The sequence below is a fragment of the Mustela nigripes genome, chromosome 7 (genome assembly GCF_022355385.1).
Source record: "Mustela nigripes isolate SB6536 chromosome 7, MUSNIG.SB6536, whole genome shotgun sequence".
NCBI lineage: Eukaryota > Metazoa > Chordata > Mammalia > Carnivora > Mustelidae > Mustela > Mustela nigripes.
The window spans coordinates 78,273,804-78,299,661 of NC_081563.1; the positions used below are offsets into that span (position 1 = coordinate 78,273,804).

The 25,858-nt window shown below is 35.0% G+C and overlaps 1 protein-coding gene across 3 annotated transcripts in view; it reads right to left on the reverse strand.

Annotated features, from left to right (window-relative positions):
- Positions 1-25,858, reverse strand: part of SRBD1 (S1 RNA binding domain 1) — a 199,150-nt gene that overhangs the window by 140,802 nt on the left and 32,490 nt on the right. For all 3 annotated transcript variants that reach the window (XM_059406227.1, XM_059406226.1, XM_059406228.1), the window contains exons 8-14: positions 23,631-23,727; positions 22,088-22,223; positions 14,986-15,089; positions 10,078-10,185; positions 6,025-6,182; positions 2,243-2,333; positions 1,391-1,498 (exon numbers count right to left, since the gene is read on the reverse strand). In XM_059406227.1, coding sequence (XP_059262210.1) covers positions 1,391-1,498; positions 2,243-2,333; positions 6,025-6,182; positions 10,078-10,185; positions 14,986-15,089; positions 22,088-22,223; positions 23,631-23,727 — 802 coding nt within the window. The remainder of the gene's footprint in view (positions 1-1,390; positions 1,499-2,242; positions 2,334-6,024; positions 6,183-10,077; positions 10,186-14,985; positions 15,090-22,087; positions 22,224-23,630; positions 23,728-25,858) is intronic.

A 25,858-nucleotide genomic window follows, 5' to 3' on the forward strand; every position in this document is an offset into this window, starting at 1 on the left:
TATAGATATTTATATTAAATTAACATGAACAAGTTAAAAAAAAATCAGACAAGTTGCCTGAAATAAACTGAATCAGCTATATAGGGTCCTTGTACCACGTTCTCAAAAGGACTGGATGCATGTGCACAGTTTCTGGAATAGGGAAGATGCACAGTACTCCCCAGACCAACCTGAACAAGAAGAGGAAGAGTGGGGGAAAAATGCTGAGGTGGATTTTTCAATCTGGTCCTTTCCTGAACCATGGCCCTGTGGTACCTACGGCTTGTCCTGACCTCCTAAACCCCTTTGGTTACCCTGCATTTGTTTTCCTGACATCTTGATTATACTCTTGGCATATGAAACACTACACTAAATACAAATCCCTCCTCTTTCGGCCTAAAAAGAATCTTAGGATTCTTCTTCCTGTGTTGGGTTTTGTTTGTTGATCCTGTTAGTCACATACTCATCAGCTGACTTCCAGCAGCGGAAGATGGTGCTTGTGCACTCTTCCCAAGATATCAGCTATCGTAATTGTCTTCTGTTGTAGAATTAAACACTTAAGAACTTAATACTACTGTAGCTTGAAAAAGGTAAGTGTGGGGGTACCTGGGTGGCTCAATGGGTTAAGCATCTGCCTTTGCCTGGGGTCATGATCCCAGGGTTCTAAGATCAAGCCCTGTGTCCTGCTCCCTGCTCAATGGGGAGCCAGCGTCTCCCTCTCCTGCTCCTCTGCTTGTGCTCGCTCTCTCTCTCTCTCTCTCTCTGTCGAATAAAAAAAATAAAATCTAAAAAAAAAAAAGGAAAAGAAAGAAAAGAAAAAGATAACCCTGGTTACCTGACGTCCAAAGAGAAAGTAAGGAAACGATGCTGAACAAAAGCAGAACTACTACAGATCTAGGGGTAGGACTACAGAAATGGGTCATGCTAATCCAAAACTATTCAGAAGTTAACCGGATGTCTATATAAAATGAAAGCTTACAATGAAGACACGAACAAGAAAGGAATATCAGAAGTGCTTTTAACTGGTAATACTTACCCTTGGCTGTCAGTTCTGAAAACCAACAATTTATAGGCTTCAGAACTTTGGAAGAAAAAAAAGCTAAGTTATCCACAGTTCTATGTACTAGTTAATAATTAATTAGAGCTCTCACACAAGGTACAGCCTAGAAACACCATGAAACCAAGTAAGCCCTAGCTTGCTATTTCTGTGTGAGTTTTCAGGATACTGAAACTCAAATTTCTCTAGGAGACAGACACTTTATGTTGTCCTACAAAGTACTTGTGAACAGCAAGAGGTGGTCTGTGGGCAAAGAAGATGCAATCATAAAAAGAGAAGAGAGAATTCATCACAGAAGGAACTGGAGAAGTTCCTTTGCCTCTCAAAGAAAACAAACATTCCTAACATCCTTACCAGTAAACAACATCCAGTGGCGCAAAGTAATTTTTCATTATCAGGTCAGCAAAGTAAGCTTCTGTTTCCCGGCAGGCAGTTCCATTTCCAATCACCACTGTGCTGCAGCTTCAAGGGATAAACAAGATAAGAAATGGAATGAGCTCAAGGCATGCTTCTAAGTCAATCAGGAGAAAATGCACAAATACTATCACAGGATGATCTTATTCTCTCATATAGCCAAGCATCATCTCCACGATCTCACAATGGAGGGACAGACTTTTGTAGAATAAAGGACAATGCCCCTACATTTGGTATGAGAGGCAACAGAGAAGTACTTTACTGTCATACCATCAAGAACAGTCAGCTTTCTTCCCATCTAGAAGGAACCAAATTTACAAATAAATAAGAAACTCTGAAGCATTCTATGCCATAATAAAGACATCATGACTGAATTATGTGATACAGTGCCAAATAATCCCTGAAGCTTCAAACTACTATCACATCCACTCCTCAGATCCAACAAAAAGGAAGGAAAGAAGGGAGGGAGGAAGGGAGGGAAGGGAGGAAGAACGGGTGTGAGAGAGAGAGAGACAAAGAGAAAGAGAGAAAGCCCAAATAAAAGAATTCAATGCTCACTTTTGCTCATATTACCACCTTTTGTTTAGTGAAGGTGGCACAGGAAGGGAGAAGCATCCCTCCAGAGTCTCCAAATGTAGAGTTCTCCAGCAATTTGCCCCAGCATTGTTTTACATGATTCCTTCTCTCTCACCAAGGCACTTCCCTTAATCCCTCCCTCCAAATTAGGAGCTTCAAAGGTATCTCTGATTGGCTGAGCCAGTGAAGTACTCAAAAAGTTACTTATTTTCATACTTGAAATTCAGCAAAAGCCTCTTTATTTTCTCTGCCTCTCGGAAGCCTTGTCCACAATGCAAGTAAACCACATCGGTATGAAGTATCTGACCTTAGAGAAAATGAAAAGAATAAGCCATTTTGTAAGAAATGACAAAACACAACACAAAGATGATTTGATTAAGTAATTTATACTAGAAAAGGGAACTCATTTGTCTTAAAAATGCAGGATGAATCATTCATATTCACTAAATCAGATTCTTCCAAACACTCTGAAATTTTGTTACTTCCAAAGTTATAAGGATACTACTTTGCTACTTATCATTATTAACTAGATTATATGCCATGATACCTAAAAGAGAAATGGTTTTTAATAACACATAACATTGAGCTAACATTTACTGAATATGTACCAAATGCCAGGCAATGTTGTAATACTATTCTATTTCTTCTTTGGGTTGTAGATACCTGCATTTCTTTCCCTGCATAAGTCTTAAGCTGCATATTTATGACTTTAGTTTTTCTCTATATTGTATTTCAGTGAAAAATAAACTCAACATTTGAGGGTAACAACCTCAAGAACAGAAATAATGAGCTAAGTGACCAATTTAGGAAGCTATGAAAAGAACAAGAGAATAATCTCAAAGAGAGCAGAAAGAAGGAATTAATGAAGTTAAAAGCAGAAATTAACAAAACAGAAAAATACATATGTAATGAAGAGGACTGGTAAAGTTTAAAGTTAAAAATCACTTAAGAAAAACATACTTTTAACAATACCAATCAAGAAAAATAAGTTATAGATAAATAAAAAAAGATAAAACTAAATCATATTAGAAATGAAAAGAGGATACAACTAGAGCTTTAGCACAGATTAAAAAGATATAAAGAGGGGCGCCTGGGTGGCTCAGTGGGTTAAGCCGCTGCCTTCAGCTCGGGTCATGATCTCAGGGTCCTGGGATCGAGTCCCGCATCGGGCTCTCTGCTCAGCGGGGAGCCTGCTTCCCTCTCTCTCTCTCTCTACCTGCCTCTCCATCTACTTGTGATCTCTCTCTGTCAAATAAATAAATAAAATCCTTAAAAAAAATAAAAAAATAAAAAGATATAAAGACAAAAAATAATAAAATTTAAAAGAAGATATAAAGGCTATTATGAATTATTTCATGTTAATTTAAATGTTGGAATGGATAAATTCTTGGAAATGTCTTACCAAATAGATTGAAGCTACATACATATATATGTGGGAGTGCATACAGTATTTTTAAAAAGTCATCCTGTAAGTAATACAAATAATATCAGATCCAAATACGAACATGTATGGTATCTCAACAGATGCAGGAAAAGACACTGGCAAAATATGCTTCCCATTTACTGTAAAAATGTATAGCATAATAAAAAAAAGAGCAACTAGGACAGTAAAACCAATAACCCAAGGCTATCTATAGCAAAGTAGTCCACAAAACTCAAAAGATGATCAAGTGGGAACAATGCAACTACCAAGACCTACATGCACTGGCACTTTTGTGGGAGCAAGAAGAGACAAGCAATGAAGTATCTCATAGACCAGAAAATATTAAAAGGTATTTCCCTGTAGTGTGGGAAAGATCTCTGCATACTACAATTTATAAGTCAGTAGAAAGTCTGCCCATTCAGTTTAGGAAGGATTGGAAAACTTCGGTCTCTACAAATTCATGAAGCCCAGGCAGAATATCCTTTTCAAGACAAAAACCCCAATTGAGAAATTGTTGGAAATCATATCCCCCCTGAGTAAGATAAGGATAAAATGGTAAAAGGAGAAAGAAATCCAGATAAAATGGAGAAAGCATCAGGAAAACAGATTCAAGAAAGTAGAAGGCTATCTCTTTATTCATAGAGATACTACAGTGCTTCCCCCCCAACACCAGTAATTTGGGGAAAAAAAGAAGGGACAGCTCTAGAGATATACAGCTAGAAAATCATTTCTGACCTGGTCTTCTACCCTAAAAGCTGGGGAAAATGAATTTTATGTAAACCTAAGCAACAGAAAAGGATGACGGTCAAATTCCATATAGAATGAATATTTTTTTAAAACAGTAAGTTAAAAAAAAAAGACTAGTATGTCCTTACAGAAAGATGTGTTCACAAAATGCAGAGAAAAATTGTAACTTAAAGAATGAGCTACCAAAAAAAAAGAAAGAAAGAAAGAAAGAAAGTGAGAATAACATAAATCAGAATTAGAAAACCCCAAAAATAACATGTGAGAACTCAAAACGGAATTAGACATGAGGGTTATTTCAGGAGCATCTAGGTGGCTCAGTCAGTTAAGTATCTGCCTTCAGCCCAGGTCATGATCCCAGGGTCCTGGGATCGAGTCCCCTATCAGCCTCCCTGCTCTGTGGGAAGCCTGCTTCTCTCTCTTCCTCTGCCCCTACTCCAAGCTTGTGCTCTTTCTCATGCTCCCTCTCTCTTTCAAATAAATAAATCGTTTAAAAAAAAATCAAAGTTATTTCAGAAAGAAAAATTTAAACCAAAAGAAACTATGAACAAATAAATGTAACAGTATATATTATTGTATATAATATATATGTAATACATAATAACATATAGTAATAGTCCATAATATAATAATATAAAAATAATAAATAAGAGAACTTTAAGATAAAAATAAGGAAAATATAAAAGCTCAAAAAAATTGAAAATTATAAAGTTCATTAGAGAACTGAAATCCATTTTTTGTAGGTACCAAATGGAAATTTGAAAACTTGAAAACACCGTAATTTAAATAAGAAACTCAATGGATAACTTTAATTGCAGATCAGACATAGCAGAATAGAGGCTTAATTAATATAAAGACAAATAATATAAAATAGAACAAAAGAATGAAAAACAGAAAAAGAGGAAATTGAAAGGTCTAATATATATGTAATTGGAATTCCAGAAAGAAATACCAAGCTCTACAAATCCCAAGCAGAATTCATGTAAAAAACCCTCAGAAAACCAAACACACAACACACACACACACAAAACACACAACCACACACAGAGCTAAGCACATCATAAGAAAACCTCTGAAAATCAAAACAGAAAATCTTAGCAGCCTAAAAAGAAATCATTACCTTCAAAAGAGCAATAATAAGGTTTTTGTTTGAGTTCTCATTCTCAACAAAAAGTGTAATAGCCAGAGGGGGGAAAGAACACAAACAAAAAATGAAATGACACCTATAAGATACTGAAAATAACTGCCAGTCATGAATTCTATACCCAGCAAAAATATCCTTCATAAATGAGGGCAAATCAGAAACATTTTAGGCAAAAACTAACACAATTTCTCAACAACTGACCCCATATTAAATGTAACAGGTTAGAGGGTCAAGCAGGAAAATAATCTCAAATGTAGACACAGAAATGCAGCAAGAATTGAAGGGCAATAGAAAGGGTAGATAGTAAATAAGGGGAAAAATGCTAGGCAAAACAAAAATGTCTAGTAGTTAAAATACACAGAGTTAAAATGCATCATATATAATACACTATAATAAATAGAAGTTGACGGGTAATAGTTTTTCAAGCTTGAGCCTAGTTAATCTTCAACATCTCCACTGTGACACAGGGAAAGGCACGGTATAACTGATAGTAACATGTTGAGATTTTTGATCAACAATTAAGACAAATCTGAAATATGATTTTCTAGTTCCCACACTACCGTGTGTGAGAAAACCATTTTCTGAGCCTCAAAAATTAACATTATTTCAAATCCTCACAATATGTATGATGTGAAACTTAGGACCAACCAAACAACTTTTCATTGAAGAGCTGAAAGATGTACTTACTGGTAGGAGAAATTATAGCCAATTTGCAACCATGTTTGTAACCAGGATCCACTCCCATCAAGGTGCGCCCTGGAACGGGGCTTGTTAAAAGCAGTTGACGAAGGTTCCGTCCAAACATCATTACTGATTCCTTCTCTGCATCTGATGTTAGTTTGGCTCTTTAGAAACCAAAAAATAAAAGGAAAAAGAGAAAGTATTCAGTTTTTTCATTCACCTCAAGTTTCTTCCTGCAAAGAACAGAATTCTTTCCATACACTTATTCCTCACAGGAGTAACTTTTATAACAAAATAAAGGAGAAAAGATCATATATAAAATTATACATGAAACCACAAACAATTCTGAAGCAAATCTCAGTGTGTCATACCTATATTCCTTTTCTATCTGCCCTTTATATACGAAATCTATATGCATAAATATCTGTGTATGTGAGAGAAACAGAGTATATAAAGACCTGGACATCATATAATAAGTCAAGTTAAAGTTTATTAGCTGATTAAAAATATAAACACAAGATCAGTAATAAACTATTGAATCCTAAGCAGTCTCTTCCATCAGTACTTAGCTTTACACTTTTACCTATACAAATCACAATGTCATCTTCTTACTCTGTTCAGTTCTCCACATTGAGCCCCCACCTTGTCATTGTCACAGAAATGTGACATGACCAAGGATATTAGTAATCAGTCCAGAACCATGCCTCATGCATACAATTTCCCAGGTTTTCTCCAGAGAAGTTATTAGAATTCTAATTTTAAAACTTTTTTTAGGATAAAAATATATGTCTATAAAGGAATTAAAGGCATTTAAAAACTAAATTGTAACACCATTCACTTTTTTTAAAGTATTTATATATTTAAGTAATCACTACACACAATGTGGTGCTCGAACTCAAGACTCAGAGATTAAGAGTCACACACTTTTCTGACTGAGCCAGTCAGATGCCCCTTAACACCATTCATCTTCTTAACAAAAGCTCTTAACATATTATCTCCTTAAATTCTTATGAATTTTATAAGAAGACATAAAAAGTATGTCTTCTCCCTTAGAAAAGGAAAAGACATTTACACCATGGTCACAAGAAAACTGACAGTAAAAAAACCATTCAAAGCACATTTTGTATCAGTGCTGGGGTAGAATTATCTATATATCTGAAGGCACACACAGCTAACTATGTCTGCTTTTTGTGTCTGAATCAGTTTCTTAAGGCTTTCTCTCATCTTTTCACTTCATTCTCTCACATTCAGCCAAACAACATGAAAAATATCATGATAGGTATTTCTGAATCTTCACTTTTAACTTTATTTATAAAGCGAATGTTTGCTGTCAGTCTTCTATAAAGTACCCTGATCAGTGTGAGATACAAAGCTGAAAGACAAGATCCCTGCTCTGAACATGACTGCAGAGTGGAAGAAAAAGCAAAATAATCAGGTAAGTATAAACAATGGTTAAGTGCGATGCTAATGAGAACATATGGGAAGGGCATTAAACCATAAAACTCTAAAAGAGACGTCTACTCAGGTGAATCAAGAAGAGTAAGTAAGAGTTAAGCCAACAAAAGCAGGGAGAATAGAATGAAGGCATAGAGAAAATGTTGCAGGCAATGGAAGAACCATACATTAATGACTCGTGGCTCATTATAGAAAAAGCAAGTAATTTCATATGCTAAAGTAAAAAGAAATACCAAGACATAAGGCTGTAGAGCCAAAATGAAATCAGACCACAAAAGGCTATGCATGGTCTTCTAAAGAGCTTGGATTTAATTCTAAAGACAAAGAAGAGCCACTGGAGAATTTTAAGTAGAAGAGTATAAAATAATCAGACGGGAGTTTAAGGATGGCGATGTGAAAGGTGTAGTATGGCAAAACAAGACAGAAATCATCTGTGACGCTAGAACAGTAATCCAGAAAAGAAATTATCATACCCTGAATTAAAACAGTAACCACAGACATCAAAAAGCTGCAAAATTCAAGGTGTAATAAAGGATGGGAAAATAGGCAGCACTTGGTAGCTGACAACACAGAACTGATGAAAGAGGTAGGTGTGAAAAGCAACACAAGGATGAATCATCTTGTTACAGAAATAAGAAATCCAAAGTAGACTGCATAGTATATAGTCAATTGAATCAAATGTCTGCAAAATAATAGAGTCTGTATGGTTGTTTTAAGTACTCTGGTTAACAGTCATTATCTTTAGGAAGTGAAATTTTGTGGATTTTTTTCCTTAGTGTTTTACTGATTCAATTTTTCTACATTAGGACAAATTTCTTTTTAATTAGAGAATTGAAGTAATTTTCTTTAAAGAAAAATCAATTGGGAGTTTTCTCCCTCAATTGCTGTTTAGGTAATTATAAGTATTTCTATCAAGAGACACATCTGTAGATAGTATCCGCAAACTGACTTACATACTAAAATAAGATATATTTTTTTAACTAAAGGCATTTTAGAAAAAGAGAAGAAAAGTGCTCTTGTTTGCTCACTGCTAAAAGAAGTCAAAGAAGGATTAAACATTAAACAATCCCACACCAAATCGCTTACATCAAATCACAATGAAGTCATTCCAGAGGCAGTGAAGCTCCTCAAGTCAAATGTATGCAAAACTGTAAAAAGCACCACTGGACATTATATGCTCCGCGAAAAACCAAGATAAAGAAAAACGAAAGGAAACAAAATTTTGAATAAGGTAACCTTCTCTTTTCCCTTATGAACAAAACCCCTTAGTTTTAAATTTTATGCCCCAGCACTCAAAAGCAAGAGATGTTACCCTGCGCAGACTTGAAACGAAATAGGATTTGAACAGAAACAATATTGTTAAGGGACAACTGAGCTATGAAGGATGAATCAAGAGAATGAATGACTTTGATAAAAAGAAGCCTGCCAAAGAAGCTTTGTGCCTTTTTTTTTTTATAGTACCTCCTGTTGTCAATACCTCCAAAGTCAGTGGCCAAGTCCAGTAAAAGAAAAATAGGCAAACATTCTAAAAGCTGCTATCAATTCTCATAGGCTTGAAGAGATGGCTAGAAATCTAGAGTTTTCAAGTAACCCTTGCTAAAATCCGTATAAGAGAAAATGAAGAAAGTCTGGAATGCATAGAAAGGAATATATCAGCGAACGGCTAGTTTGAAGATTGACTACAAAGACAAAGGCTAGAGATAAGCAGGAAAGCGGGGTTTTGCCTCCTCAAACTTCTTTCCATCTCTTACCCTACAAAAACCCACAAGCTGCCCCTCAGCTCTTTTGCAGTTCTTCTTTGTAACTCTTAAGCCTTCCAATAGTCCATTTAGATGGTCACTTTTTTTTCAAGATTTTATTTATTTATTTGACAGACAGAGATCATAAGTAGGCAGAGAGGCAGGCAGAGAGAGAGGAGGAAGCAGGCTCCCTGCGGAGCAGAGAGCCCAATGCGGGGCTCGATCCCAGGACCCTGAGATCATGACTTGGGCAGAAGGCAGAGGCTTTAACCCACTGAGCCACCCAGGCACCCCTAGATGGTCACTTTAATCATCTCCTCTAATACGTGCTCATCGCTGCTGACAGTTATCCACCTACATAACACCCACTTAGAATTAGAAACATATATTAGCTCTCTCTCTTCCTAGGAATAAATTCATAGTAATAAATTTATCATGTGACCCACTGAGCACATGATGAATTTCTCATGCTGTTTTGGTTCTCTTACCTCCAAAAACTGCTTCCAACTAAATTCTCCATTAACTTCTTAGTTTATTATCCCAAGCTAAACCTCTCATCAATAAAACCATTCATTTGTCCTGGCTGTCAAACTGCAAAACTGGTACTATAGGACTGGAAGGGGTACACATTAACTGGTCAAGATTTGAAAAGTACATTGTAATTAAGACCTCTGTTTTGTGGTTTATGCATATGAATGCCTCTACAGACTGAACTCTAAGCTTAACTATATAATTGCTTTGTGATCCTGACTGAGTTCTTTGGATGGGTTAGTGGGTCAATGAATATTTACATCAGGCTTTAATGGGTCTATTACCATAAATAATAATAAACAGTGCATAAAATTAACTACTACAAGATACGTACCTGAACTCTCTACAGAGAAGAGGATAAATAAGGCGTTTGAAAGAATCATCGAGTGAATTGTGTAAGATCTTCATTAACTCTGGCCTTGCAAAGCCACGTGGTCTCCACCTGCAAAAAAGAAAAGCCTACACTAAAACCCATGTAGTAATAATAAGAGCATGAAAGGACTCCTGGAAGAGGGGAGAGGAAGTGGAACAGAAAAGGGGGAAAAACTTTATTGAAGCCAAAGTAACGTAATCTGTGAGGAAAGACTATAATGTCTGGAAATTATTACTATGACATCTGGAGTTCTTATTTTAAAAACCTGGTAACCATAGTCACATAGAAAACATAAGGGAGGAAAAACCTTTCTTCTTCTGGGAAAAGAAGTCTCCAGACCATTATTATTAAGGGTGAAAATCTTAAGACGTAAGAAAGTCACCAGAAAACAACAAACGCACTGCTATTAACTAAATTATACCCCCTAAAATTAGTATGTTGAAGCCCCAACCCCCAATGACATTATATTTGGAGATGGGGCCTTTGGGAGATAATTAGGATTAGAGGTATCCTGACAGGGCCATCATGATGGGATTAGTGCCCTTAGAAGAAAATATCAGAGACCCCACCCTCTCTCTATACCCCTCTCTGCCAGCCGGGTGAGGACACAATGAGAAGGCAGCAGTCCACACACCAAGAAAAGGGTTCTCACCAGGAACCGAATCAGCATGTATCTTGACCTTGGACTTTACGACCTCCAGAACTAGGAGTTAATAAATTTCTGTTGTTTAAGCTGCTCAGTCTATGGTATTTTGTTATGACAGCAAAGCTAAGAAAACATGTAACCTTCTTTGCCTATTCCTTGATCTCTTCCTGAATTAAAGCAAACTGAATAAAGGAGGAACTCTATTTTAACCCTTGCCTCTTGCCATTCCTTAGCGAACTCATTCTACTTCTCAGGCTGCATTGCTCTGTAACGCAGTGTATCAGAATGCATGCCGATGAATATAAATGTCGGAGAATTGAATGGTAGTGGGCACTGGATAAAGAACAGTAAGAAAAACACAAGCTAAAAAGGACAAATTTAGCCCAAGCCCTTCCATGTTTCCATCCATCTATAGCATCTCTGCCCTTGCCCTTCAACGACCCTTGATAAACCATTAATAAAATATCTATTTTATAAATCACAATAAAATAAACCATTAATATACCCTTGGGACACTGTCATCTCTCTTACTTATTTTGGGTAGGAAATAAACTAAGTTTCAGTGGACAAACACTTAAGCAACGTATCATAGTAACAACTAATTGAATCCTTGCCACAGAAGGATGTTGTTTAAGCTGCTCAGTCTATGGTTATTATCTGAGTAGAACAGTTTTTTAAATTTGTTTGAAAGTGCTTTCAGGACATACATCCTTCCACTCAAATCCCTGTTACTCCCTACTGTCACCTTCTCCCAAAAGCACGATGGTAAGGAAGGAGGAGATGATTCAGACATCCATTATTAACATTACAATTAATACCACTGTTGTTACTGTTATTGCTGTTATTATTATTAATTTGGAGAGCCCAATGTCATGAAAGACGTCCCAGAAGAAACACGTGAGATGGGTTTTAAAAAATGAATTGTGCTTTACCAAATAAGACCCAGAAAAAAAAGCATACTGGTAAGAAACCACAGCACATGGAAAAACATACAGGCATGAAAGAAAATAATGAGTCCTTTCAAGTAGATCAGTAGTTAGTAATTAGTAATCTACTTTCAAGTAGATTAGTACTGCTAGAGTATAACTGTCAGGATCAGGTGGGAGGAAGATGGGGCTAGAAAATATGGCAGTGGCCAGATCATTAAAGGTCTTATAGAGCATGGTATGGAGCTTGGCAAGTTAGGAGAGAACACAGTCCTGGGTCATGGGACAATATGCCTGAAAGATAATCCTTAGAGGCCAGAAATTTTACTTTATTTATTTATTTGACAGAGATCACAAGTAGGCAGAGAGGCAGGCGGGGGGAGCTGGGGTTGGGGGGGAGCAGGCTTTCTGCTGAGTAGAGAGCCTGATGTAGAGTTCAATCCCAGGAACTCAGCCAAAGGCAGAGGCTTAACCCACTGAGCCACCCAGGCGCCCCTGGAGTGATTTTTTAAATGTATGTATTGGATATTGGCTGGGGGTCATGCCCTTGAAGACCAAACTTAGGTTCCCCCATTGCTAGTAGGAGAAACACAGAAATCCTTAATATTGTTTGCCCAATCGTCTGGAAGCTTCAATAATTTTTCACAAACCTAGCTCCTGCCCCCATATCTACTCTGGGTTCCTTCCAAATAATTCCCTATATTGCAGCCAGAGTGAACTTAAAATACAAACTGATCATGAACAATCCTCTGTTTAAACCCTTTACTGGCTTTTCATTACTCTTAAGAATAAAATCCTTGCCCTGTCTAGAAAATTAAGTATGATCTGATCCATGCCTACAAGTCAATCCTCATTTCTTGTTGCTTCCTGTTCGTCTCCTTCTGTCTCTGACCTACACATGCACAAAACCCAGACTACATTAGGGCTCCCTGTTACAAACTCATGAAACACTGCACTTTCTCCTTATAATACTCCTTAACTATTTGCTCAGGGTCTTCTCCATTAAACTACATTGTCACCAAGGACAAGCAACATATTTGTCCGATTTATAGGTGAATCTCCAGCATCTAGCATAAACCTGAATAAATGAATACATGAGAAAGGCAGAAAGTGGAAGAAGTAGGGACAAAGAGAGTAAAACAAAAAAGAGGAGGAGGAAGAAGAAAAGATTTGAGTATCTCTAGTCATTCAAATGTGTTTAAAAAATGAAAACAATTCCTTGTGAATGGTTCTTTGGTTCCCAGCTGGCTCTTGTTGTGTTCTTTAGTTCCCATAGAAGAGTTTCTTCAATTATCTATACATGGAGAGAAACTTCTAGAATGTAACTGAAACTTATATCACTATACCATAGTAATGTATAGCATTATAGCATAAGTCACATTCACATAATATTAACGATTCAATTGGAGGAGAACTGAATGAAATAAAATATAGATGAAAAACCATTTAAATCTCTCCAAGGAAATCATTCCTTAACATTTATTTAGTGTGAAGGTAACAGTTTAAAGCCTAAATAATAAGTCCCTTAACTACAGATTCTGATACTGTGTATTACGAACATTCATAGGAAAATAAGATAGAAGTTGTCTCCAATTTACTGTGATCTATTTACAAAAGTCATTTCTAAAAAAGAGTTTTATTCAGCAATCCCACTACTTTGTAGTAACAAGATACCACTGAAGGCTACACAATTAAATGGAATATCATTTAATTCTCTTAAATCTGTGAAAAGGTATTACTCATCACTTTGACAATAAGGAAACTGAAAGAAATTAAGTAATGTGCTCATAGTCACAAGAATAAGAAGTCATATAACTGGAATTCAAACTTAGATATATCCATTTCTGGGATTTTGTTCTTTTTATGAAACTCTTGGAACTTCATCATATTTTAAATTAAAATTATCTAATTTCTTTATACAATTGTTTAAATCTATAATTTCTTTTAGGTATTTATTTCCTTTTTATTTTTAATGAAATTTGTTTGTTTACACAAGAAATAAGCTTTCATTTAAAGAAAACTCTACAGGGGGCTATACAACAGAAAATTAAAATCTCACACAAGAGCTATGAAATAGATCATCTGTATTTTTTCAAAAATTTTCTTACACATACATATAGACCTATTTTTTGCCATTAACGAGACCATTCTATAAATACTAATTATAAACTGTCTTTTAACTTAATAAGACATATTTATATCTCAATTTTAGCTCTATCTCAACTTTCTTAAGATGGTTGCATAGAATTCCACTGAATGGATATAAAATAATTGGTTTCTATGGCTTATACAATTTATGTACTGACTAATATTGACATAGTTGTTTCACTTGATGGGTCCTTGGTTAGCATTATGTGGTCATTAAACAAGATGATCTTTTATGGAATTGGGTTTTGGCAAACTGATTTCCAATCAATTGATGAAAGAATGATATTGGACAAGAGAGCTAACTTCCAAAAAATATAGCACTTATTCCTCCCAAAGAAAAATTCATCTACCTCTTCAGAGAGCTTTCCCAGCAATCTCCCTAAATTAATGTTAAACAGAACTAACTTGTGAGAGGCATACCCCAAATCTACACATCCTAACTTCTAGGCAAGCTTTTTTACCTTTGCATCAATTTTCTCATTGGTTAAATGGCAGCTACAAATCTGCTCTACTCACTGAACAGATTATTATAAGGATCAAATACACTCTGAAAAGTTAAAACTAAAAGTTAGGAGTTCTATACAAATCTGTAGTGCTATTTTAAAATGTTCCCTTAGCAAATGAAAAGGATAATAAAGAGTTATATGTTTGGACAATTCTCTGAAATATCCAATAAACTTAATGTTTGTTTCAATCATCCTTAATGTGCAAAACTTTTTAAGTAAATTGCACCTATGTTTAGAGACTTATATTGTCATATCTAATAAATCATATTCTTGTTTCAATTATCCTTAATGATCAAAAGATTACAGATATACCATATGCACTATGTTTTTGTTAATTTAGCTTTTCATAAGAGAAAACAATCTGTATAAGGTTTGAATGGTACAAAAAAGTATTAATGTAAAAGTCCCTTTCCCGAGAGATAACCACTATTAATAATTTATTTTAATATATAATATATCCTGTTTCCTACTTAAACATACACAACATTTCTACTTTTTTAATGTAAAAAGGACACATATCCATTGTCTGTCAGCATCTATTTGTTTAACAGAATGGACAATTTCCCGTATCAGTACATATAGATCTCAGTGTAGTATGTTAGAAATGGAAAACAGAAAATTCTGTAAACCTCTATAAACAGACCTGTTTTGGATGCACCACCTGCAGAATTCATTCTTTATTCCATCAGAAATGTTGACTTTGACAGTCAGTATCTTCAAATTTTCTCCACGGTTAATTGCCAGAATCTGAATGCACACATATATAGCAAAGACTGATTATCTACTAAATAGGTAAATGATCAATTTAACCAGTCAACATTGGTGAAATAAACAGAGTGGTTATCCAGCCTACAGCTGTATCAATTTTTTATTAATTTATTTACCAAACATGTATTTAAAAATAATAATTTCTTTAAACTTTTTTCAAAAAGTCTTTTTTTTAAATAAAATACAGGTACAAAGCCTATGACATTCACAGGAAGAGACTTTGGTGATCTAAAAATCTTTTCAGATTTGATTAATCAAAAATTTTTGATCACCCAGAGTTACAAAATTTTCTTTCTATATTTGTGAGAATATATTGCTAAGATAAGGATGCATGCAAATTCCCAAGTGGAATAATAACTACTAATTGTTGTCATTAAGCATTTACTAATTGTGAGGTCTATCTCAGCCCTTTAAATACTTATCTCATTTAACTTTCAAAGTTAACAGGGGGATATATATTATCTTCACTTTACATATTAATTTTTTTTAACTAATTTATCCCAAATAACAAAGATAACAAGTGAAATAAAAATTTAAAATCAGATCAGGTTGTCTGTCTCTTAAGCAAATGTCTTAAGATACATTAAAAGCATTCCTTTAAAGAAGCGTACATAAACGCAAAGCAAGTAGAATAAAGGAAATAATAAAGGACATAGGAAAAATTAAGAATAGAAAAACAACAAAATAATGCTAGCAAAACCAAAAATTTTCTTTGAAAATATCACAAAATTGAAAAGCCTTTCACTAAACCAAGAAAAAAGGAGGGAGCTTTCCAATTACCAAAATCAAAAATATAAGGGGCCATTACTATGGAAGTTATAGAAATAAAAAGGATCATAAGAATACTACGAATAACATGTTAAATTATATCACTTAAATAAAATGGAAAAGTTCTTAAAAAGACAGTCTGCCAAAACAGAATAAAACAGAAACAGAAAATCTGAAAAGATCTACAATAAGTAAAGAAGACTAAATTAGTAATTTAAAATTTTCCCACAAGAAAATGTCCAAGCCCAGATGTCTTCACCACAAAATTCTAGCAACCATTTAAAAAATTAACATCAATTATTCCAAAATATATCAACTCTTCCAAACTCTTCTAAAATATACCATAGAAGAAAAAGGTTCTCAACTCCATTTACCCTGATACCCAAACCAGACAAGACATTGCAAAAATGAGAACCATTCTCTCTTATGAATACAAATATCAAAATCCTCAATAAAAAAAGTAAACCAAATCCATAAATATATAAAAGGGATTACACACTAGGACTAAGAAGGACTTATTCCAGGAATAAAAGGTTGGTCTAACACCCCAAAATCAATTAACATGATATATCATACCAATAATATAAAAAAGGAAAGCCATACAATCTTCTTACACAATAGATGCAGAAAGAATATTTGACAAAATTTCAGGTTTGTTCACAACAGAAACACTCAACAAACTAGAAATAGAAAACAACTTCTTCAATGTGATAAAGATCACATATAAAAACCCCACAGATAGTATCATTATTTAATGGTGAAAGACCGAATACTTTCCCTCTAAAATAACAAGGGTCTCCTCTTGCCACTTCTATTCAACATCATACTGGAGGTGATAGCCTGGGCAATTAGACAAGAAAAAGAAATAGAAGACATCTAGATTGAAAAGAAAGAAAACTATCCCAATTTGCATATAATATGACCTTATATATGGAGAACCCTAAGGAATTCACTATAGAACTATTAGAACTAATAAAGAATTTGGCAGGATTGCAGGATAATCAATTTCTATACACTAGAAATAAGCATTCTAAAAAAACGAAAAAACAAAAATAACCTCATTTACCATAGCACCAAAAGGAGTAACATACTCAGGAATAAATGTAACAAAGGATGTGGGAAACACTCTGAAAACTACAAAACACCACTAAAAGAAATTGAAAGAATGGAAAAATATCCCAAGTTTAGCAATATCTTAAATATTGCTAAAATAGAAATACTACCACAAATAATTTACAGATTCAAAGCTCTTCTACCAAATCTCAGCTAGTTTCTTTGCAGAAATTGACAAATTCTAAGAGTCATATAGAAATTCAAGGGACCCAGATTCAATCTTGAAAAAGAAGAAAAAAGTTGAAGAACTCCTACCTTCTGATTTCAAAACTTATTACAAAGCTATAGTAATCACTACTGTGTGCCACTAGCATAAGGACAGCCACATAGATCAGCAGAATAAAATTAAGAGTTCAGAAATAAATCCATACACCTACAATCAATTGATTTTCAACAAGGATGCCAAGACAATTCATTGGGAAAAACAATCTTTTCAATAAGCGATGCTGGGATGACTGGATAGCTATGTTCAAAAGAATAAAGCTGGACTCCTCTACATCCTCATACACAAAAATTATTCAAAACTGGTCATAGACCTTAACATAAGACATAAAGCTATTAAACTGTTAGGAAAAAATATAAGAGAAATTCTTCATGACTATGAGTTAGGTAAGACCTTACATGTAGCACTACATGCACAATCAACAAAAGAAAAAATAAATAGATTAGACTTCAATAAAATTACACATCAAAGGACACCATTAAGAAAGTAAAAAAAGAATATATAGCATGGGAGAAAAGCTTTGCAAATCATTTATCACATAAAAGAATTAGATCTAGAACAGATAAGTAACTCTTACAACTAATAAGAGCAAAGGCCATGTCACCTCCACACAAGTAGGAATGAATATATAGTAAATGTCCAAGAAAAATTTTGTGATAATTGATGACTCTTCATGTTTTACCTTAAACCAAACAAACAAATACCTTTTCACGTCTGTATATCACTGTTTAAGTTAAAAAATTAATAGTTGTAATGATGGAAAATATCACATGAAAGGTAATGCACTCTAATTTTTTTCATTATCTTTTCTTTAAACAGTAAAATACAGATGGAAAGAAAAATTAATTTTAAAAATGTCATACTGAGGACTTCCAGGCTTGGAGAACACTGGCAATCTCTTGATTCCAAATCTCCCCCTCATCTTCCTATGAAACCTTAATAAAGAAAATAAAACAACATGGACCCACATCTTTGGTATTTCTAGAGAAAAGAACTGGATTGCCATCTGATTTCTCTTAAGAACATATAAAGCAAGGCAACAACAGACCAACATATTTAAGAAAGTTAAAGAAAGAAAGTAAAAACAAAAAATATTATACTGATCTAAGGGGTTCATGCATCAAACCATTGGAAACAACTGTGAATGTGTTAAAACTCAGAGAATACTGTACACATACATCCTCCTTGAGACATACAGAAGAGCAGCGGTCAGTAAACTATGGTCCATGGGCCAAATCCAGTCAAACATCTGCTTGCATAAATAGAATTTAATTAAAATCTATGCGCCCTTGTTTCTGTATTATCTATGACTACTATCAGCTGCAATGGCAGTTATGTAACTGCAGCAAAAGCTAGCTGTCTCAGAAAATTTAGAATTTATTCTCTGGTCCTCTACAGCAAAGCTTGGCCAACTCCCTACTGAACTGAATAATAAGCTTCATCACAACAAGACTGGAAAGTTCTGGCAAAAGGATTAAAAGCAAGCATTTCATGTAACTGTAGGGCTAAGATTAAAATAAGGGAGGAAGCGATTTCCATTAAGAAAATACAGGTTGCAATCCGGATACCAAAGTAAACCTAAACCTAAAAACCATGAAACAAGATAAAGAAAGGCAGTTTATGCTAAAGTCACATTCTGGTCTTGGAATAGAGCAAGGACTGTTAGCACACTTTAAAGATGCTGTTAGGTATGACATCACCAACATGATAAAGAAGGGAACTCCAAAAGTCTATCCCTCTACAACAGTTAGCAAACTGACCCAAACTGTCAAAATCAACTTTTTCAGAACTCTGTGACCTAATAAAAAGCTTACAATCGGGGCGCCTGGGTGGCTCAGTGGGTTAAAGCCTCTGCCTTCGGCTCAGGTCATGATCCCAGGGTCCTGGGATCGAGCCCCGCATCGGGCTCTCTGCTCAGCGGGGAGCCTGCTTCCTCCTCTCTCTCTGCCTGCCTCTCTGCCTACCTTTGATCTCAGTCTGTCAAATAAATAAAATCTTTAAAAAAAAAAAAAAAAAAAAACTTACAATCACCAGAGGAACTTTTAAAGAAAATTAATTTACCCATTTGCCATCCTCTACTCTGCAGATGAGCAGTGGCTCATACATTCCTAGCACAGGTTGCTAGTGCCAAAGGGAGCAACATGGACTTTATTCTCAAAAATTTGTGATTGTGTGTTCTTTTTTTTTAATAAACATATATTTTTATCCCCAGGGGTACAGGTCTGTGAATCGCCACATTTACACACTTCACAGCACTCACCAAAGCAGTGATCGTGTGTTCTGATCTATCTCATGTTTCCCTGAAGGATGGACTCAAGGGCTTGCCTTTGTTTTGCCTGTCTCAGAGTTTCCCCAGGATAGAAGCCATTCTCTTCAGTGGCATTTTTCAAAACTATTTAAAGGCAAATAAATTAGTCACAGTGTTGAGGGGTAAGGGACAACAGCAGGTTGTTACAAGGATTACAGTCAAACAGACCAAAAAACCTGGATGATAAAAAAGCTTAAATATTAGATACTTGAGGGGAAAGGGGTTTTTTAAAGTTCCTCCACAAATCAGAGAATCTTGGGAGTCTGTATGCATGCTTGGGTCTAGACACATGTTCTGAAAAGACCTTAAGCTTTCACCTTTGACTAACCTTTGGGCATCATGCAAACAGGAAGTGAAGGTTAAGGGCAAAGCTGTAAACAGCCTTGCTATACTAATGTTGAAGGATTACCCCCTACAGTCAATCTGCAAGAACTAGGAGGAATTTTTTTTGTTTTGTTTTGCCTATCTAGGCATTATGAAAATCTCTGTCAAATAACTAGTGGTCCACTAAGCTAATGGAAGAGATTTCAGTGATCACACAACAAAGAATGAAGACATTTCAAAAATAGTTTACAAGGCACTAAACAAACAACAAAATGCCCAACAGCAGCAACAACAAATACTGAGGGGGAGGATCTGATTTCAGTGTTGCCAACTTATAATATTCAAAATGTCAAGTTTTTAATATAAAATTACAAGACATGCAAAGAAACAAGAAAGTATGACGCATTTACAGGAAAAAAGAAACTAACAGAAACTATCCCTGAAGAAACTTGGGCACTGGTCTTACCAGACCACTTTATTTTATTTTATTTTATTTTTAAAGATTTTATTTATTTGATACAGAGAGAGAGATCACAAGTAGGCAGAGTGGCAGGCAGAGAAAGAGGGGGAAGCAGGCTTGCTGCTGAGCAGAGAGCCTGATGTAGGGCTCAATCCCAGGACCCTGAGATCATGATCTGAGCTGAAGGCAGAGGATTAACCCACTGAGTCATCCAGGCGCCCCTACCAGACCACTTTAAATCAACTATCTTATATATGCTCAGAGTTCAAGGAAATCACAGACAGAGACTTAAAAAAAATCAGGGGACCGTGGTCTCAACAAACAGAATATCAATAAAGAGCTGAGAATTACAAAAAGAAACAAATAGAAATTCTGAGCTGAGAACTACAATGACTAAAATGAAGAATTTACTGAAAGGTTCAGTAGTTCATTTGAGCAAGGAGAAGAAAGAATCAGCAAACCTGAAGATAGGTCAATTGAGATTATACAGTCTGAGAAGAAAAAGAAAAAAGAAAGAAAGAAAGAATGAACGAGCGAGCTCAAGAAACCTGTGGGACATTATCAAGTATACCAACATATGTATAACAGGAGACCCAGGACAGAAGAAAGAGGCAGAAGGAATATTTGAAGAAATAATGATCCAAATTTCTCAGTTTTCATAAAAAATAACCAACACATTCAAGAATCAGAATGAACCCCAAGAAGGATTAAATTCAGAGAGATCTACAGTGAGACACATTATAATCAAAATGTCAAAACCTAAAGCCAGAGAATCTGGAAAGAAGTAAGAGAAGTAATTTATCATGTGTTAGGAACTTGGTAAGTTAAATAGCTGATACTTCATCAAAACCATGGAGGCCAGAAGACAATGGGATGATAAAATCAAAGAGCTGAAAGAATAAACTGTCAACCTAGAATTCTATACCCAGAAAAAGTTCTGGGGATTGGTTGCACAACAATGTAAATATACTTAACATTACTGAACTATGTACTTAAAAATGGTTAGGACGGTAAAGTTGTAAGTTAAATACATTAGCATTTTACCACAATTAAAAATAAATTCAAAAAAACAAATTTTAAGACCTTACAAATAAACACTGAGGGAGTTTGTCATTAGTAGACCAGCCCTACATGAAATGTTGCAGGAAGTCCTTCAGGTAGAAATGAAAGGACAGTAGACAGTAACTCAAAAGCATACAAAGAAATAAAGAACACTGGTAAAAATAAGTAAATGTAAAGCCAGTATTATTTTATTTTCAGTTTGTAAATCATCTTTTTCCCCCATATAACATAAAAGCCACTTTCCACATTGTAGATATAACAATAAGGAAAACAATTAGTAAACTGAAAAATGATATTAAGAGACAGAAATATAATAACTATAATTTACACAACCAAGTGAGATTTCACACTTTATTCTAAATCAGATTATCTCTAATTTGTATGTCATATGGAAAAGATCCAGTATTGAGTTCAAAGCCAAGCACAGTGAGAAGCAAAGTCTACTATGAAAGATCACCAGCCAAAATGTCAAGATATCTGAAGTGGTATATTGTCAACTCTGCTAATAATACTCAGTTTTACTAACTTTTCTGGGCCTTGAGTTCTGCAATTGCGAAATGGGAAAAATGGGACATTATACGAATTTATATGAAAAAAAAAGAAAATGGTTGCCTTACAATTTTTCAATTCCTTACTTTACTACAAGTAAAGTAATAGGGAAATCCAAAGTATCATCATTATTATTACTATCAGCATGGATAAGCAGTGTCTTTATTTACCTGATGATGCTGGATGTTTCTTATGTTGCATGAAAAATTCTGGTACAGCTGAAACTTATCAACATCCTTCTCATTTACTTTTTTTGAGGACACCTTTGCCAGAGATGATTGGATACAAATATACCTATTTTGGCACCTGTCCAGATAAACAAATATTCAAATATTAATAATATTATTATGTTATTAATAATATTATTAATATTAATTATTAATTATTAATATGTGCGTTAGTAAAGAAACACATTATATGGAAATAATGTTAGCAAAAAATTTCTGCTATTACCAAATGAGTTATTAATATGTGCGTTAGTAAAGAAACACATTATATGGAAATAATGTTAGCAAAAAATTTCTGCTATTACCAAATGAGATTTTTGTTTTTAATGATGCCCAAGTATAAAAACGTACTGACCCATGAAAAGAGGACTCTGCTAGCACAGGTCCTCCATATCTCTCTCTCTATATATATATATCAACCCAATCCTCCTATGCAAGGCCTAAATCAGTTCATCTGCAGTCATGTAAGAGACCAAAACTACAAATACCAGATCAATAATTCTGTTCTAGAGATCAACCTTTTCTAACCACTGAATTAGGCAGTCAGAGCCAAGTAAAAGCTAAAAAGAAGGGAAACGAGGATATGGCAGAACAGCTTCCAGGGATGGTGTATAAAACTGAAACAAAGTTTGGGAGAATAATTACTTATAAACACATTTAAACCTAGGCGATTCTCTTCCTTTCACTCATTCCTACTAGGAATTACTATTACTGAGGAAATAGGAAACTTCTCTCCCTGTATTAACAAAAACCCTGAAAAGCCACTGCAGTCAACTGATTCATCTCTACCTTTCCTCTCTGCACACCTCAGAGATGTGGAGAAATAAGAGCAAACTGCTGGCAAAGCCCTGTCTTCTCTGCTGATACACAGCTGAAAAACATATTAAAATGGGTTTTAAGATAATATCTTTTTTTAATGAGGCATAAAATCCAAAAGCCCAAGTAGGGCCTAGGTCATGAGGTTTTAATCTCTTATAAATGGACCATGATACCATGGATAAGCAGCTCTCTCCATCAGCTGAAATTCATTTTGAGGTCAGCACTTTTATCTATACCTGATATTAAACATTCTCAAGTTAACTCAATCACTTATAAATACCAGAAATGAGATATTATAATACATGTAAAGTACATACATCACAGTATGTCTAAGAAGCCTGCCACCCAGTCTAAATGGATATGACTCTCTAGCATACATCGTATAGTGCAATGGTTTTTCAACTGTTCCTCAGAGCCCTCCACTGAGGTGTGTCAGCATAAGGCGGATGAGCAGGCAGAGTTCCAGGCTCCCTGCCTAGAATTCAATTAAAGCAACTTTACTTTTATCTGTTTTACATATTAGGGTTCTGTTGCTTGAACAAAGAGTTCTGCTACCAAAAAAGGAGTCTAAAAATAAAGATTTTAATGAACACTAGTGTTAGCACTAACCATATGACCCTTAACAGCATGAGTTCACAAAGCAGAAAACTCTCTAAGAGTTACTCACAATTTTCGAATGAAGTCAAGCGTGTCTTTGTCTTTAGCAATCATGTCTGCTAAAATATGCTGCACTCCTGTTTCAATATCGGGGAGTGCTGAAAGTCCTTGAGGAGAAGGGTAAGGAGGAAAACAAAGAAAGAACTACAGATTGGTTTTTTAAGTCAATAATTAAATCATAATAAATTTATTTATTTTTTTTTTTTACCTCTGCAAAAACATAACAAGTCTCCAAAGCAGTAACACAGGACCTTTCATACCATATAAACTAGTGGCAAAAAAATGCAGCTCTGGAGCCAGCCGCCAGGTCAAATCCTAGTTTCATCAGTTACCAAATGTGTAACTTTGGACAAATTACTTGACCTCTCTGTGCCTCAGTTTCCTATAAAAATGGAATAACAGCACCTGCTTCATGAAGTGTTTATGAAGAATAAGTGTGCTATGGGAAATATGTATTAACAGAGTCATAACCTAAGGTATACTATTTCATAACAGTTACAAAAACTACTCTTTACAAGTAATTTTGTTGATATTCTTATTTTGACTTATGAGGCATTTATTCACATTTTTAATGACCCATTTGAATTTCTCAAATCTCATGAGCACCAAACAAGAGCCATTATGTCATTCATCTTCATAGTTGAATTGTCTACCAATGGCGCATTAAGTTCTTTCCAAGTGCTTCTGGTTTGCTAATTTATAGCAGTGACTCTTGAACATTATGTCCCCTGTGATGTCAACTTATATATACACTGAGAAAGATCATTTGCATTGCTTTTTTCCCACTTCTTCTTAGTTGTTCTATATCCGTTAAAGCTTTTCTTCTCATATTAACGTTTGAAATACACAAGCACTAACTCAATATGTTTTTCTGAAAGCATAGTTTTAATGAGTAATAAATATAAAAGACAAAGGGAGTAAGAAGACAGACATATGGAGTCATTAATAAAGTGGTATGCCTTGTTGGATTTTGTTATAACTAATCCTAACTATTAAAATAACTACAATTATTTTAAAGAAACTTAACCATTAAAATTACTACAAATTCTGTTTACATTTTAAGAGAGTTTCCCTATAGGGGGATTTTCAGGAGTGAATTACCTTTGAGAGATAGAAGATTGTATATGTAAAGGACCTAGAACAGCTGTGACATATAGTAAGCAGTCAATAAATGTCTATTCTTGGGTAAGTTTCTCCTTGTATCAGGCTTCATCTCAGAAAACCAGTCACTATGCACTAATTCCTGGAGTTCCAAAGCACCTTACAGCATCATTACACAAAATTTAATAAAAACACCAGGAAATAAGTCAGAAGTAAAGATGGAATGTATCTCCAATGAGAATCATTAATGATAAAGAACAGAAAAAAGAAGTTATATATTTTATTATTATAATAAGAGACCTTTAAAAAGCCCCCATCATTTTTGGCAAATACAATTTGAAAATTTTTTATAATTAATAAACCTTATCTAATTAAAATTACGGGGTGCCTGGGTGGCTCAGTGAGTTAAAGCCTCTGCCTTCGGCTCAGGTCATGATCCCGGGGTTCTGGGATCAAGCCCCGCTTCGGGCTCTCTGCTCAGCAGGGAGCCTGCTTCCTCCTCTCTCTCTGCGTGCCTCTCTGCCTACTTGTCTATCAAATAAACTAAAACAAAACAAAACAAAAACTTTTAATTAAAATTACACTAGAGCAACATTGCTAGAGCAACATTTTGTATATTTGGGGATTTTTGTTTTGCAGAGCATTCCAGATCATTCTGATACCCACTAAAGTTCAAAACAAAACAAAAAACCACTTCTGGGGAGGTACCTTGAGCTACCTCTAGAGCAGGGGTTCCTAATGGGAGGTAGAAATGATCAGAGTCACTTGGGTAACTCATCCAAATTATATTACCTCCCTCTCAGTCCCAACTAGGAAGAGAAAGGACTGGGAAGAATCTTGTATGTTTGAATAAGCATCTTTTTCCATCACACAGAATTGATCATTGGGGCTTAAGATAGCCGAAAATAATAAGAGTTCAAAAAGTTTAGAACCTCAATGAAATCAGGAGAAAATAAGGATCAAAGAAGCAGAAAATCCTATCTCCTTTGTTGTAGTAAAAACTTCCCAGCCAGTTTCTTCAAAGCTCCACAACTGTAATAAAAATTGAAGGGCAAACACTTCTTTTCACTTTAATTGCAGTAAGGATACCTCTTATTCCACACAACAGAGCAATCAACTACTCCTCCTTCTAAACAA